The 16,090-nt window shown below is 37.1% G+C and overlaps 1 protein-coding gene across 7 annotated transcripts in view; it reads right to left on the bottom strand.

Annotated features, from left to right (window-relative positions):
• LOC137632978 (uncharacterized) overlaps positions 1–16,090 on the bottom strand; it is a 129,323-nt gene that overhangs the window by 79,179 nt on the left and 34,054 nt on the right. For 2 of the 7 annotated variants that reach the window (XM_068365118.1, XM_068365117.1), the window contains exon 1: positions 6,483–6,751. The exons of 2 other annotated variants lie outside the window; for them this stretch is intronic. In XM_068365118.1, the coding sequence (XP_068221219.1) occupies positions 6,483–6,586 (104 nt within the window). In that variant the 5' untranslated portion in view covers positions 6,587–6,751. Of the gene's footprint in view, positions 1–6,482; positions 6,752–6,848; positions 6,987–16,090 lie in introns of those variants that run through there. 3 more of the 7 variants (XM_068365123.1, XM_068365121.1, XM_068365119.1) reach the window with 3 other exon arrangements.

Below are 16,090 nucleotides of genomic sequence, written 5' to 3' on the forward strand. Positions count from 1 at the left end.
GCATGGGTGGAGGAGGCTGACTCCTAGCATGAGAGGTTGAACCCAAGAGTTGCGCTTGCTGAGCGGTAGGTGGAAGCGGAGGAGCAAGTTCCTGTTCCTGTGGTGTGAGCGGAGCGTGCTGAGGTTGAGGCTGCGCAGAACAAGGTAAATGTCTCGCAAGCTGAGGCTCCTGAGGCGCAAGGCCAAGGTGTAGTGGAGCTTGCCTTGTGGATGGTTGAGCTCGCTGCAGCGAGAGCTGAGGAGACTGACTCATGCACGGGAGAGGTTGTTGTACCTCAGCCGAGAGTTGCACCACTGGTGGAGCAGCAAGGGGAGGCGGAGGAAGAGAGGTATAATCCTCCTGATCCCATAGCAAAGGTTGCCTTAAAGAAGGCGGAGGCTGAACACCACTGGGAACAGCAAACTCAGACTGTGGCTCAACATCGTACGCCTGGCAGGTGGTACTGCGATCAGGCGGAGCAAGCGCAGGCGGAGCGAGCGTAGGCGGAGCGAACGCAGGCGGAGGGAGTGTAGGCGGAGGCGGAGGCGCAACACTCTCAGCCCGACACTCACGCATCAAGTCCGAAAGCTGTGCTTGCATGGACTGAAGTAGAGTCCACTTAGGGTCGGCAGAAACTACAGTAGGCTGAGGTAAAGCCTTAACAGTCGAGCTCTGTTGTGGCAGAACCTTACTCCTCTTGGGCGGAGTGCAGTCGACAGATGACTGCGGCGAGTCAGAGCTGAGCTAATGACTGCAACCTGGCTGAGCACTCGCGGACTGGACTCTGCGTTTAAGTGGTCTCGAGACCTGAGACCAACGTTTCTTCCCTGACAGATGATCAGCGGACGAGAAAAAGACGGGCTCAATCGTCTGCAGGTGGGAGTGACGGTCTTTGGAAGACACGCCCGCAACCACCGAGGATACTTCTGTGCGCCTAACAAGGCCTGCCGAACCCTTATGCCCTTCGACATTGCTTCTCCCCTGGGCTTGGGAGCTTGCAAGAGGTCCCGGACTGGGAGGACGACTGGCTCGCACAGAAGTATCCTCACGCACCACACTGGCACTGACACTAGCACTTGGCACTGCACTGACACTAGCACTCGTCACAGCACTGGCACTAAATCCACCCACTGCACTCTTGACCTTAAGTTCCTTAACTTCGGCCATCAGAGACTTATGGTCACTTACCACTGACTCTACTTTATCGCCTAAGGCCTGAATAGCACGCAAAACAACAGACATATCAGGCGGAGGGCAAACAGTAGGTTCGGGGGTAGCCACTACAGGGGTAGGAAAAGGTAGGGGATCATGAGGTGAGGAAAACAGTGAAGAGTGAGAAGAACTCCTCCTAACTCTACCTCTCTCTAACTTAGTTGAATACTGTATTTTAAAAGACGGACAAATTCCAGTTCCGAAAGTCCGGCGCATTCCTCACATCGAATTTCTAACTGACAGGGTCTGTCCCTACAGTCAGAACAAGCGGTGTGAGGATCTACCGAGGCCTTCGGAATACGCCTATTGCAAGACCTACATCGTCTATGGGAGGGGGCTTGCGAAATGTCAGACATCTTGAATCCAAAGAGTTAGCCAAAGGGGTTTCCAAAATCAAGCAAAAGATCGTTAACCGTATATCAGGACTATATAAAAGCTATCTAGCTAATATAAGAAGGTTTCTAGTAAAGCGACAGCCGAAATCTGAGAGAATACTTCACCAATTAGCCGTGAACAAACTCGAAGATCATAAGCATATCCCAGAACGTCTTGCCGGAAGCACGACAGAGGAATAATTGAGGAGGTGTCAACAAGAAGTACTTGAGTACCTGGCCACAGGTGGCGCTGGTAAGTACACCCCCTTCTAGTATTGTGATAGCTGGCGTATCCCTCCATAGAATTCTGTCGGGCAACGGAGTTGACAGCTACATGATTATCGGGTAAGTTTAATATTGAAAAAACATTCCTTAATACATTATCTGCACATGAGGAAAAATATATAGTACAGCATGAAAATTTTTCAAAGTTGTTGGTTGATATTTCCAGTGTCACGCTGAGTAGATCTTATATGTTTATTTCCACACTACTGGACTTCTACCCATTGTACAATGAGTATTTATGCATACATACGCAGTAGCTCCACACACTGAGCACAGCACTCCAATGAAAACGCCGTATCTCTACTCAATGCAAAACTATTGGCCGTTTCCAAAGAATGAGTTTCAAGATCACGACCTGCTTACACATGCGTTGCACTGTACCCATCTGACAAACTGACTAAGCCTTGCCTTATACTTTAATCAATAGTTTTTATTCGTACTTTATGAGTCACTAAAAAATGTGCCTCAGCAGTTCATTTCAAATAAAAAATCTTCATTGCAGTCATGGCCTAAATTTGCTAGGGTTGCAAACTGTCTCTAAATTTTAAGTGTTAAGCCTTTAAAGATACACCCTATCAACATTACAGGCAATATTACTAAGTTCACAAGCTCTGAATCCAACGAACGAAGTAAGCCAATAGGACAACCTAGGTCAGCATAGTACTAAACATATTACAGGTAATTAAATAGCAATCCACAGAGCCAGAGTGCGCAAAACATCCGTGTAACACTTGCAAAACAAAGGAACAGCGAGATTGTTTATTAGTGACCGAAGCGAGCCACGTCGGAGCAAAAACCATGAGGGACAGCAAATCACGCACCATTCTGTGGACACTCTTTAAATCATCATATAGAAATCGGGAAATGGACCAATATATAAAATTATGCTTAAGAAAGCTGCCTATCCACAAACACACTTACTTTTGCAGGAAAAAGTGTTTTTTAGAAATTTTCTTGTTTTGTCAAGTTCTGCTGTTTTTATCATCTGCACATCTCTGGTTTTCAATTTTCCCCCTCCCACTATCCACAACTCACATCTGGAGAACCCCATTACAGTTGGGTTATACAGGAGGCATTCAGAAAAGATAGGGAGCCTTTGTATATTTGCAGCCAGTTCCAAGAGTGGGCATAAAAAATGGACACCAACTAACCTAAACTTTACCCCCTAACCACCATGTCCTTACATACTTGTCCGAGGCTTCGGCCAAACCGGACGCAATGAGCGTCGAGGTAAAGGCATGACTTGAGCGGTAGGCCAGTAACAAAACATTGTGTGGCCACACCCTCTCAGCTATCAAGGATAACCTTCTCGCAAACATGACGGTGTTTGAGAAGGAAATTACTTCCGATTGAAAAATCTTTGTTTTAAATTGAACAATATACCATACTGTGCAAGGTTGAATTCATAATTTTAATAAATACAGAAGGGAAAATAAGCTACTTTTACAATTAATATTGCCAGTCTCATTTATATGACAAATTTTATAAAAACTATACCTGCGTATGACAAGTCTTTTAATTCTTAATTGGCAACAGCCACAAAACTAACATTGAACTGTAGACCACCCCATTCTCTCTCTCTCTCCCCCCGGCCATTAGAATTGCTTCAAATATGATATAAAGTTCACGAAAAAGCAGTGTCCCTTTTATTCCAGAATTAACTAATGTTTGCAAAAGATATATTGTTTAAAGGTATATACGATTTTATTTACATTTGAAATTTCTCTAGTACATCTTAGATTTTTACAGTACTATATATATATATATATATATATATATATATATATATATATATATATATACACATATATATATATAATATATAATGTTTATGTATATATAAGAAATTAAATGGTGATTAAATAGCTTGCAAAGCACAAAAAGGCGTAGGCCTACTTGCTATTTTATTACCATCCATTTGCAGTTGATTGCCTTATCTTCCATTTATTTTACTTATTTTTGCACTCCAAAACACCTCCCCAATAAATTGTTGATTAGTCATGGCTGGAAACAAACAACTGAATGCGTACCCCTTCAGAAGCTAATGATAAATGGCTTATCTTGGGTGAAGACGCTCAAAAACCACCGCGGTTTCTTAAAACATGAAACATGGCTTGGCTGCAGCGGTTGGAGACTTCTCGCGCCTCCAATGTGGCCACCCGCATACGATACCTTACGTTTCAATTTGCCACTGGAACTTCTTCCCTCTAACCTTGCCGCTAGTTGCGCCAAGTGTAGCCGAAGCTTAATGGGGTGGTTAACATTCCCCTTACGCTGCCATATTCTTAGTCAGCGATCATCATACATACAGGGTGGCCGCTTTCATACATACATCCCAAAGATACTTTTGTGGAAGATAATTTTACTAAGGGCTCCTTTTCTGGTCCTATACAAGAGAACCTTACTCTCTACAGGGTAAAATCCTACTTACGGACGGGGAAATATTTTGAACATGAAATGTTTTCCTGTAGTAAATAACGTGATTTAACAGAATTTGGTTTTCAACCACAAACAAACAGAACAACCAGTTAGAATACTAGTTTCCCACGACACACTCACTAAAACTGGTATAATTGACATGAAGTCGAATTTGGTGAAATCATATTACTGTATTTACTGGAAAACATTTTCTGTTCAAATGGTTTTACCACCAAATCTAAGGGTTCTTGCTTTGCCGTACACTCGCTTCCCTCGCGAAAAATTAAAAACATCAAGCCCCGCAAGCGATAACGTTAAGCTGCGTACGCTAACATCAATGAATGATGATTATTTGTTAAATAATTATTCCCTGTATATTTTTTAGAATAATTAATGGTTCTTGGTTTGCCGTGCGCTCGCTTCGCTCAAGAAAAAAGAATAACATCAAGCTCCTATGTACTGGCAAACGGTACATGCAAAGCTGCGCATGGCCCCCAATTGGTTCTTATTTCTTGGTAAATATTCAAAAGGTTTTAGTAAATAAAAAATCAGACCCTGAAATTCAATAAACATATAAATTTTCTTTATGATCAGGACGTCGAAGGTGCTTCTCTTCCCTGTAAGATAACCAACAACGACACTTTGGGCACTAATTTTTGTGGTATGACATTATACACTTTTCAAAATGTAGCAGCTACACTTGGTGACACACAAAAAGGATTTGGAAAGGACTGAAGTGAACCACGAAGTGATAACAAAGGAAGTTGAGATATATAACCCTCCTATATGTTTCCGCATGTAAGGTTATGTGATTGGTTTACGGAAACGTTGGTGTAACAGTACGGCGTCTATGAAGGCTAAACTCACTAAAGCAAGTATTTGCAATGTGAAAACAATGTAATAAGGCAATGAGTAAAAAAAACAGAAATGACGGACAATTAGTTAGATAAGGTGAAGGAAAGAAAAAATACTATATGGGAATACATTAAAATGTTGTAATATCAGAGGAAACGACTTTAAACTTGAGGAAATGAGAAATACATGTGCGAATTAAATCAACGAATACATACAAACGGTATTAGGAGCATCAAGTCTCGTAGTATACTTGAATTACCCAAGTACAGTAAAGAGAAATATGTACAGGCCGGTACTGCAACGAATATATACATACGGTATTAGAAGGGCCAAATGCTTGAATGTCGCGGGTAAAAATGAGGGCGGCTTGTAAGAAAATGAATAATCCTGGTCAAAATAAAGGAGGGTGGGGTTCATGCGCAGTTCCTATACTGGTAAACACGTATGTACAAACGAACAAACGAGAGCAAATACAACCGCTTCGTAGAATGTTAACAAATTAAGTATGAATTCCCCACTCAAAATCCCGTTACTACTAGGGGTTTCCCATTATCAACAGATATATATGTATATATATATATATATATATATATATATAATATATATACGAGTGTGCATTTAAATTTCACCGAGTATTCATATTTCCCGTAAAAATATGCGTTATTTCCAAATAAACAGGCTTTTTCCTGAAGAAAGCTGTTTTTAAGTAGGAAAGCTTTCCCCGTCCATAACTATAATAAAGCCCTCTACAAAACCTTTCATAATTCATTTCGACATGTACATTTCAAGGCATTCAGTATTTCACACAACACATGCTTGTTTTTTCTGAAAGAAAAAATTCTTTATAGAAGGAAAGTTTTCCCCGTCAGTAAATGTAATATAAACACAAATATTTGCCCAATCCATCTCACAATTGAATTACCAGGATTCAAAGTTTATCAACTCCCGAGCCTTCAATATTTCCTCGTAATGGCACACAGGTCGAGACAACTTTTTATTTATATCCGTTAAATTGGAAACTAAAGAATTACCCATATAACTGCTAAAATGAACAATTTGAAACGTTAGGCCTAGTTAACCTAACATAGGTTGGATAATGGTTTCGAGGAAACATTGGTCTAGGCTACACTTACGACCAGAGCCAGGATTACAGAAATTAACAAATCAATTATTCAAAATAAACGAAAATTCGCCACAATTCAAACTAGAGGATTTTTCGGCTTCTAGACCGACAATAGGTCTAGGCAGCCCAGCTCTTTAGACTTCAGTGACCATAATTCCAACTACATTCCACTAAAAGGAACTATAATGAATCATCCCCATGCTAAAGCTACTATTTTCCAAGAGAAATAACTGACCGAGAAGCAAGGAGATGCCCTATTCCAGCCGATGTGGGTTTTAACTCTACCGAACTGCCAGCCATGCAGCTGCAACAGCCATTGATTGAAATGCCATAAAACATACGCACACGGGTTTGCTGCTACCGGCACGTTTGGTCTGCCATAACCCTTAAATGCATTTTCCGAATCTCATCCCCATGATCAATCTAATCCCAGTCATTTTGTGTGGATTGGGGTGTGGGGGGGAGGAGGGAGGACTTGTTGACAAAACTTGTGCCCGAAGAACAGCAGCAGCACCACCACCACACGACGACACCTAAACTTTCCTTACTTGTATCGTAACTACTACATAATTCTACAGACAAATTGCCATAAAATACGTACTTCCTGTTTTTGACGGCGTAATTTCGGTAATCCATTCATCCATGAACTTTGAAACGCAAAAATTCTACAAAGGGATAGATCAGCTTGTTGTTCTGCCTAACATTTCCACAATCAGCACTACTAGCGACATTGTTAGGCAGGGATGAGGTGTATAAAATCTTCAAAACCCGCGAATTGATGTCGATATTCAATGTAATTTTTATTTTGTTTGCATGAATAAATTTCAATTATTTAATAATTAATAAATTAGTATTTATAATTTATTATTATTAACGAATAAGATTTCAAAAGTAGTTTTATACGAATGACGCCTTTAGGGAGGGAAACCATCCGCGGCAATTTTTATCGCTCGCCATTTTCCAATATTCCTTTGTTTCTGAAAATATGCGACTGGCTTTAAATCATTTAATAAACCGAAATAAAAGCTACGGGTATAAATATTTCAACATAATACTTGAAGTACAACGTCAACTTACGAGTTATAAAAAGCATTTAAAGCCATGTCTACACAGATATAGTGATTTCGTACCCCGAACGTACAACGTGCTATGTGCTCCATCATATTTACTCCTTATAGTCTTGTTTGGTTGTAAATGACTTTCGATACAGATGTATATAGTGTTTCAGCACATAGAGGACTTAAAAATACAGCATGGCAACTTATTACGTACCCAACGTCTCGAGATGGATGTGTCCTTCAGATTGTGACGTCACCAAAAAAAAAGTGATCCGCGAGATCATTCAAGGTAATGTAAGTTACAAAAGTCCGGTATTAGATGATGGCGCGCATTTCCACTTATTAGTGAGCTTCTCTGTGTGATAAAGTCCGTTTTCGTATACGATTCCCTTCGCCTTGACGCTAGGGAGAACGCGAATTATTATAAACGGTCATACGTTCAGCATTTCCTGCTTTCTCTGCTGCCATGTAAATTACAGCCTGTTTCCTATTCCAATGTACTGCCATTTCATCAGACCTTTTCACAGATGTTCGCGGCGGTATAAAGTAGCCGCTCTTTCCCCCTTACATCATTTTGAGCATCCAAGTTATAACGTTAAAGTGTGAACCTGAAGTGAGGTAACCGGGAAATTCTAGCCTTCGTGACGTAATACGTTCCATGGACATGGTCATCATTTCCTATTAAACTTGCTTTCTTACTTCCCTACCAATTTCAAGTTCTTTAGTTTCCCAGTACTTTAAACCGGTAAAAAAGAATAAAAACTGACAAACTTATTTAATAACGTAAATGCCAAGCGTTTGCATATGTAGGCTATGGGGAAATATAACTATAATTTTGAATACCGTATAGGAAATATTTATTTTGATATTGTTACTATTCCTAAAATGTTCTATTTTTCCTTATTTCCTTTCCTCACTGGGCTATTTTCCCTGTTGGGGCCCCTGGGCTTATAGCATCTTGCTTTTCCAGCTAGGGTTGTAGCTTAGCATTTAATAATAATAATAATAATAATAATTACAGTGTTAGCAGAAAACCCCAGTTTGAAACAGTTATAAATCACATTATAATTTTAGTCTACAATTTGCTTACCGTTCGTTCGTTCGTTCGAGAACGCCTTGTCTATAGCAAGACACGGGCTCTTGCATTACGTAACACTCTATCTCAGTAAAAACGTGAATGAGGATGATTGTAAAACGAAAGAGAAAATTTTATATGAGCATGCATTCTTATACACTCTGTTCAATGGAGATATACAGATATATGAAAAAGGTTTATTCATTTTAGAATATTTTCTACAATTCATAATTTCGTCTCACACTTATTCTGCGCCGAGATCAAAAGAATGGCCAGTACCCTCTCTCTCTCTCTCTCTCTCTCTCTCTCTCTCTCTCTCTCTCTCTCTCTCTCTCTCTCTCTCTCTCTCTCTCATATATATATATATATATATATATATATATATATATATATATATATATATATATATATATATATATATATATATATATATAGTATATAGGTTTGTGAAAAGTGAGTCAATTTCCTTAACATAAGAACGACACAGGGTATTATTATTATTATTATTATTATTATTATTATTATTATTTGTTAAGCTACAACCATAGTTGGAAAAGCAGAATGGTGTAATCCCAAAGGCTCCAGCAGGGAAAATAGCCCAGTAAGGAAAGGAAATAAGGACTACGAGTAAAGTAATTGACAATTGATATAAAATATTTTAAAAACAGTAACATTAAAATAAATATTTAATATATAAACAATAAAAACTTTTTTTTTTAAAGAGGAAGATAAATAGGATCTACTAGTGTTCCAGAGTGTACCCTCAAGCAAGATAACTCTAGCCCAAGACAGTAAAAGACCATGGTAGAGAGGCTATGGCACTATCCAAGACCAGAGAACAATGGTTTGATTTTGGAGTGTCCTTCTATAGAAGAGCTGCTTACCATAGCTAAAGAGTCTCTTCTGCCTTTTACCAAGAGGAAAGTGGCCATTGAACAAATACCTTGCAGTAATTAACCCCTTGAGCGAAGAACTATTTGGTAATCTCAGTGTTGCCAGGTGTATGAGGACAGAGGAGAATTTGTAAAGAATAGACCAGACTATTCGGTGTATGTGTAGGCAAAGGGAAAATGAGTCGTAACCAAAGAGAAGAATCCAATGTAGTATTGTCTGGCCAATCAAAGGACCCAATAACTCTAACTCTAGCGGTAGTACCTCAATGGGTGGCTGGTGCCTGGCCAACCTACTGCCATATATATATATATATATATATATATATATATATATATATATATATATATATATATATATATATATATGTATATATATATATATATATATATATATATATATATATATATATATATATATATATATATATATATATATATATATATATATATATAATTTGCTATAAACCCGGAAGTAGCTATTAACAGAAAATCACCCCTAGACAATTTTCGACGCTTTTTCATCTACTATAAGCAATATTAACACATGGACGTCACCCTAGGAGTATGGGGGGATGTATGAGCAGGTGGGAGCTGGAATGAGAGTTGGTTGAGCTCTCCGACTCCTGGGATGAATGAGAATGAAGAAAGCCTGGTGGTGGTAAATTTGATTTCAAATAAGTCCTATAAAATGTATTAGAATGACGTTGCATTCAGAGTGATACTATAATTCATTACTGCGGATTGAATATGTAGGAATTATTGAAGTTCTTTCTATTAAAATGGCGTGGAAAGTGTAACGCTCACATTCTGGGAAGGGGGACCCCGGTTTGGCTGCAAAACTGCTCGTTACTTGTTATAAGCAGCTAGGAGACTGTAAGGCTGACGCAATAATAGAAGAGAAAATTCATATGGACGCGAATATTATTAAGATCAATGGGTTTGATGTGGAGGAAAGGGAAGGAGAAAGATAGATGGATAGTGAGTGAAGGTTTAGGATACGGAAGAGATGAGAATTGATGGTGACGCAGTTTCGTTATTATTATTATTATTATTATTATTATTATTATTATTATTATTATTATTTATTATCATTATTATTATTATTGTTGTTGTTGTTGTTGATGTTGTAAATGATGTTAATGAAAATGCTCACACATTTGTATAAACTAGATAAAAAAAAATCAACAACTCGCTAAGCAGGATGCAACTGGATGAATAGGCCTACTATGTGAAGTAAGAGGCAGACAAGCCAAGAAATACAGTGAATAATGAGCAGATGAGAACATTAAATAAAAATGTAGAAGAATAAGAAGAGTTATTACTTAAAAAGGAAAGGCAAAAGTGGCGTAATCCTGCAGGGAATGAGCAATCAAAAAGTAGCTTCACATATTAAGAAATTAACTTAATAAAATAAATTTAGATTTTATTGATGTTAGCTCTATAAAAAGTGCTTTTACTTTTTATTTCTTATTATTCATTTCTTTTAATCCATTTTAGATCTCAGGGGCTAGGGAATTCTTCTATTGCCATAACTACGAGTATAGGCCTAATATGAGATATTAGTCTTTGATCGCTATCTGAGTGGTTACTACTAATGCTACTGTTATTATTATTATTATTATTATTATTATTAGTAGTAGTAGTAGTAGTAGTAGTAGTAGTAGTAGTATACAGAGCTAGAGACAGGACCAGGTGAAGGCAATTGACAGCCCCGGTCAAGGACATGGGACCTAGATAGATAGATTATTGTTATTATTATTATTATTACTGCTGATAATAATGATAATAATTTGTTATTAATATGTTAATTTAAAGCAGATTTTCTGTAGCTTTTCTCCGATTTGTCAGAATCCAAGTATTTAGCCTACACAGGTTAATTGGGGTTAATTGCAAGAACGATGAGAACTTTTATTGATGAATTTGACAATGTACCCTTGAAAACTTTATTTTTTGTATCCTCCTAAAATTGTAATTGGGGGGAAATGCGAAAGGTAATATGGCTGCAATCACGGTCGAGATATATACTTTACCTAGACCTAGTTTGTAATATGCTGCTTAGAGAACTATTAATAAAGTTATAGAACGGATGAAGTGGAATTGTTAAATGACAGTTATGGGACTTATAAGACTCCAAATTATCTTATAAAAGCTTAAATACAATAGCTTGAATATAGAAATATTTGGTTCATGATAACTTACAAAACTTAGAGAACAAATATGAATATCTTTCTCTTGAGGCGTCCAATATGCTCACTGAAAATTAGTGAGCATATTGGAGATTTCAATCTTTGGATGGATGACGTGTCAAATCATGATGCTTTAGCATCTATTGACTTATTGGAATCATATAAATCGGTTAATAACGTGGATTGTGCAACAACTTTTGATTGGTCTGTCTGTCTGTAAGATTGCCTTACCTTATGTAAGACACGGGCTCTTAGGATTTGATTGGGAGTACGTTGGACTTAGTTTTGAGGGATGGAATTAATGATATTTTATCAGATATTAAATGGGAACGAGAGGTGCGCTATTTCTCCATTGCCCTAGCTTATATCTTTTAGATTAACTTTACAGAAACACGCAGTGTTAAAGAAAATAATATTTCGAAATAAATAAAAAATTCTGTGTATTCATTGATGAAGTTACAAAGAAAATAAATAATGTTATCAACATTCTCTGTGGTCATGGCAACCAACGTTTATTAGGCTCTATTTGTGTAGATTGTCGTCAAATGATATATAAAAGGGTGTATAAAAACTAATATGGTAGCACGTGTCCACTGATGGAAAAGACTGTAGGCCTAACTGTTAAGGATAGGTCTCCTTGATTCGATAGGGAGACTTTATAGAAAAATGAGAAAAGAGTCCTTAAAAAAGAATATGGAGTCGGTAAAAGACGGAAAGAGCATGGATGGAATACATAACCGTAAAGTGCCAATATAATTAAAAAAAACTAAGAACCAATTTCAGGCAGCAGCACCAGACATGAATAAGTTGCATCGTCTCTTAAATGGTGTAACAGGAAGTGTAAATGGAAAGAAAAAAAAAAAACGCCCCCGGATGGATATAGCGACCAAGAGCTGGCTAATAGTTTTCTAGAATTAAAAAAAAAATGAAAATATAATCTGGACTCTTACAGATATTCCATATCAAGATTGGTGCTGTACCACATACACAGATAAGATTAGATTTAATAATATAACAAAAGATGAAGTTATCAGGATTATTAACAGTGCAAAGAAAAGAGTTTCCGGAGCAATTGGAGTAGAAAACGTTTCTAGTCTTGCCGGCATAGTCACATGAAGAGTAAATACTAACACCAATGAGTGTAAGCTTCCTAAATCTGAGAGAGTGACCATAATTAAGTCGGTTCTGAAAAGTGCTCTAGATTATCAGGAATTAAGTTCATACAGATTTATTTCAACAGCGTTAGAATATGTAATTCTTGAACAACTAGTTAGTCACTGAGAAAGCATCGAAGCATTGTCAGACAACCAGTCGGCATACAGACAATTGCATTCTACGGTGACATCTGTATGCTCTGTTGTTGATGATCTGCTAAAAATAATGGATAAGAACAAAATAGGGTGTCCTGCTATTGCTCGATCTTAATGCTGCTTTTGATTCAGTTGTGCACGAACTGGTACTTCATGATTTAAGGTCCATTGGTATCGGAGATCAAGCTTTTGAGTATCAGTAAATATTACTTGGTAGACAGAAACTACTGTGTACGAATTGGAAACTAATTCATCATATGAACTATTAAACAGAATGGTATCCCAGGAAAGTGTACTAGGCCCAATCTTATTTCGTATCGATACTCCCGGTCTATCAAAAGTCCTATAAAGGCATGGAGTGAAGTTTAAACTATTGTAGATGATACAGTTTTGCTTCTCCATAACTGACATTGATGATACCACTGAAATTTTAAATCAGCTTCTAACCAGCGTTAGAGAATGGATGACAGTTAAACAACAAAAACTAAATCAAAATATAACTGAGGTTATGGTGGTAGAAAAGCAAAACAACTTAAGAAACTTGGGTGACATCCAAATGAATGTTAATAGCACCCTGGTCTCGATATTTAGTAAGAGTTTGTAACCTAGGTGTGTCACTTGACTATAATTTGTCTCTCGGTGGTCAAATAAATAATGTAGCAAGAATTGCTGGATATCACATTAGAAACATTGCTTTTGTAAAAAAAAAAAAAAGTATTTGAATGAGTTCTGTAAAGAAACTTGTGATTAACTGTGTTATTACCAGGATAGACCACTGCAACTCCATTCACTCTAAGCTGCCCAAAGTGAAACTTAGGAAATTACAAAACATAAACAAAGGAGAAAGGACGAGTTACTCCCATACTAATTAAATTACTCTGGTTGCCTATTAAAGTTATCAGAAACACATCCAAAATATCGACGAAAAATACTATATATCGTGCAGCCAACGAATCGCGTAGACACGAAAATAGTTACAGATGGTTGTCTACTATAGGTTCTAGAGCTTTGAAATATGCGGCCCCATGACTATATATACGATAAGCTCTCACTAGACATCCGTCAGACTGGAGATATGAAAGCTTTCAAGAAGAAACTTAAGACTTTTCTTGTTTTCTAAGTGCTTCGATAATGTGGATTTGACAATTAACGCAGAATTCGCTGGTATACTCAATGCCTAAGTATGTATGCAACAAACAGACCTTGTTGGACGGCGTTATAGTCTACAAGAATGTATAAGACAAACAGATCTTGTAGGTCCTGTAGTGTGTAGGGTTTCCCTGTGTCAAAGGACAAGGAAAACGGCACCTAAAGTAAAAGCAAAGAAAAGTGATGTACACGAGACAAATCGTCTGCACTCATCTTAATATGTTCTACTGATATCATCTCGAAAGTTCTAAGTGACTCATCCTCAATGACCATCGATAAATGCCGAGATATTCCCGAAACGAATTATTATTATTATTATTATTATTATTATTATTATTATTATTGTTGTTGTTAGCTAAGCTACAACCCTGGTTGTAAAAGAAGGCTGCTATCAGCCAATTAGGTTCTAACAGGAAAAAATAGCTCAGTGAGGAAAGGAAATAAAGAAATAACTGAATTATAAGAGAAGTAATGAACAATTAACATGAAATAGTTTAAGAACAGTAACATTTAAATAGATCTTTCATATATAAACTATAGAGAAAGCTGTTCCAAATTAATAAATTCGCTGGAAGTTTGAACTTTTGAAGTTCTATCGATTCAACTACCTCATTAGGAAGATCATTACACAATCTGGTCACAGCTGGAATAAAACTTTAAGAATAGTGGGTAGTATGTTGGATAAGGCATGACTATCAGAATTAACTGCATACCTATAGTCAATTTTTTTAATGAGGCGCATTTGCACCAACTCACAGGGGTGTTCTTTTAGCTCGGAAAAGTTTCCTAATCGCTGATTGGTTGGACAATGTAATTCTAACCAATCAGCTTTCAGGAAACATTTTCCGAGCTAAAAGGGCACCCCTGCGAGTCGATGCAAATGCGCCTCATTAAAAAAAATTGAGTATAGTATATATTACAAGCAGGGTTGTACTATCTGGGAAAATATAAATGCATATGATGATTATAATTATGAAAAAAAAATTATGCAACATACATACAAAACTAACTGAACGACAGTGCTAGATATTCAGATCTCCCTGGACAATTCTATCCTGTTCGTAATACAAGGTATCCAGTTAATTCTAATAGCCAGGCCTTCTCCATCATGGGGCTCAATACTACACAGTATTCTAGAAGTTTTATTCCATCTATTACCAAGTTGTGGAATGATCTTCCTAACCGGGCAGTTGAATCAGTAGAACTTCAAAAGTTCAAAGTTGCACCAAATGTTTTTATGTTGACCAGGCTGACATGAGTCTTTTTATAGTTTATATGACTTATCTGTTTTTGATGTTGCTAATAGTTTATATAGGACATATCTGTTTTGACGCTGTTACTGTTTTTAAAATAATTTATTGTTAATTTATTCTCATAATTTTTTTATTTCCTTATTTCCTTTCCTCACTGGGCTATTTTTCCCTGTTGGAGCCTTTGGGCTTATAGCATCTTGCTTTTCCATCCAGGGTTGTAGCTTGGGTAATAATAATAATAATAATAATAATAATAATAATAATAATTAATTTCTAGATCAGATAAAAACAAACAGACAGAAAGTTTTTGTCCAACAAATTAAGACGAGGTTCAGCAGCTGAAAAACCAGACAGAAGAACAATACTCGAAACAAGGCAGAATGAAAGACTAAGACAATAAGTGGTTTCTGCGTATTTTTGCATGATGTGTTAAACACTACACTTAACTCTTCCGTGCACTGTTGCCTTACCTTCTATAATCATCGAAATGATGGAAACAATTTAGGCTACTGCTACCAACTAGTCAAACACCGTGACAGGAACATCATTCGTAGGCCTAATCTCCTTTCTTAACAACTCCAAGGAATTTAATAGTTTGGTATGCAGCAAGGCCCATAGCCTTGGTATGCAGCTCCCGTTAGTTACAATTTCGGTAAGGCTTTTGTTTTTCTTATCTAATTATTATTATTATTATTATTATTATTATTATTATTATTATTAGCTGAGCTACAACCCTAGTTGTAAAAGTAAAATGCTATAAGCTCAAGGGCCCCAACAGGGAAAAATAGGCCAGTGAAGAAAGGAAATAAGGGAACTTACAAGAAAATAAATTAACAATTAGAATAGAATATTTCAAGAACAGTAACAACATTAAAATAAATATTTCATATATAAACTAAAAACTTTAAATAAAGAGGAA

Source organism: Palaemon carinicauda, chromosome 42, assembly GCF_036898095.1.
Source record: "Palaemon carinicauda isolate YSFRI2023 chromosome 42, ASM3689809v2, whole genome shotgun sequence".
Lineage (NCBI taxonomy): Eukaryota > Metazoa > Arthropoda > Malacostraca > Decapoda > Palaemonidae > Palaemon > Palaemon carinicauda.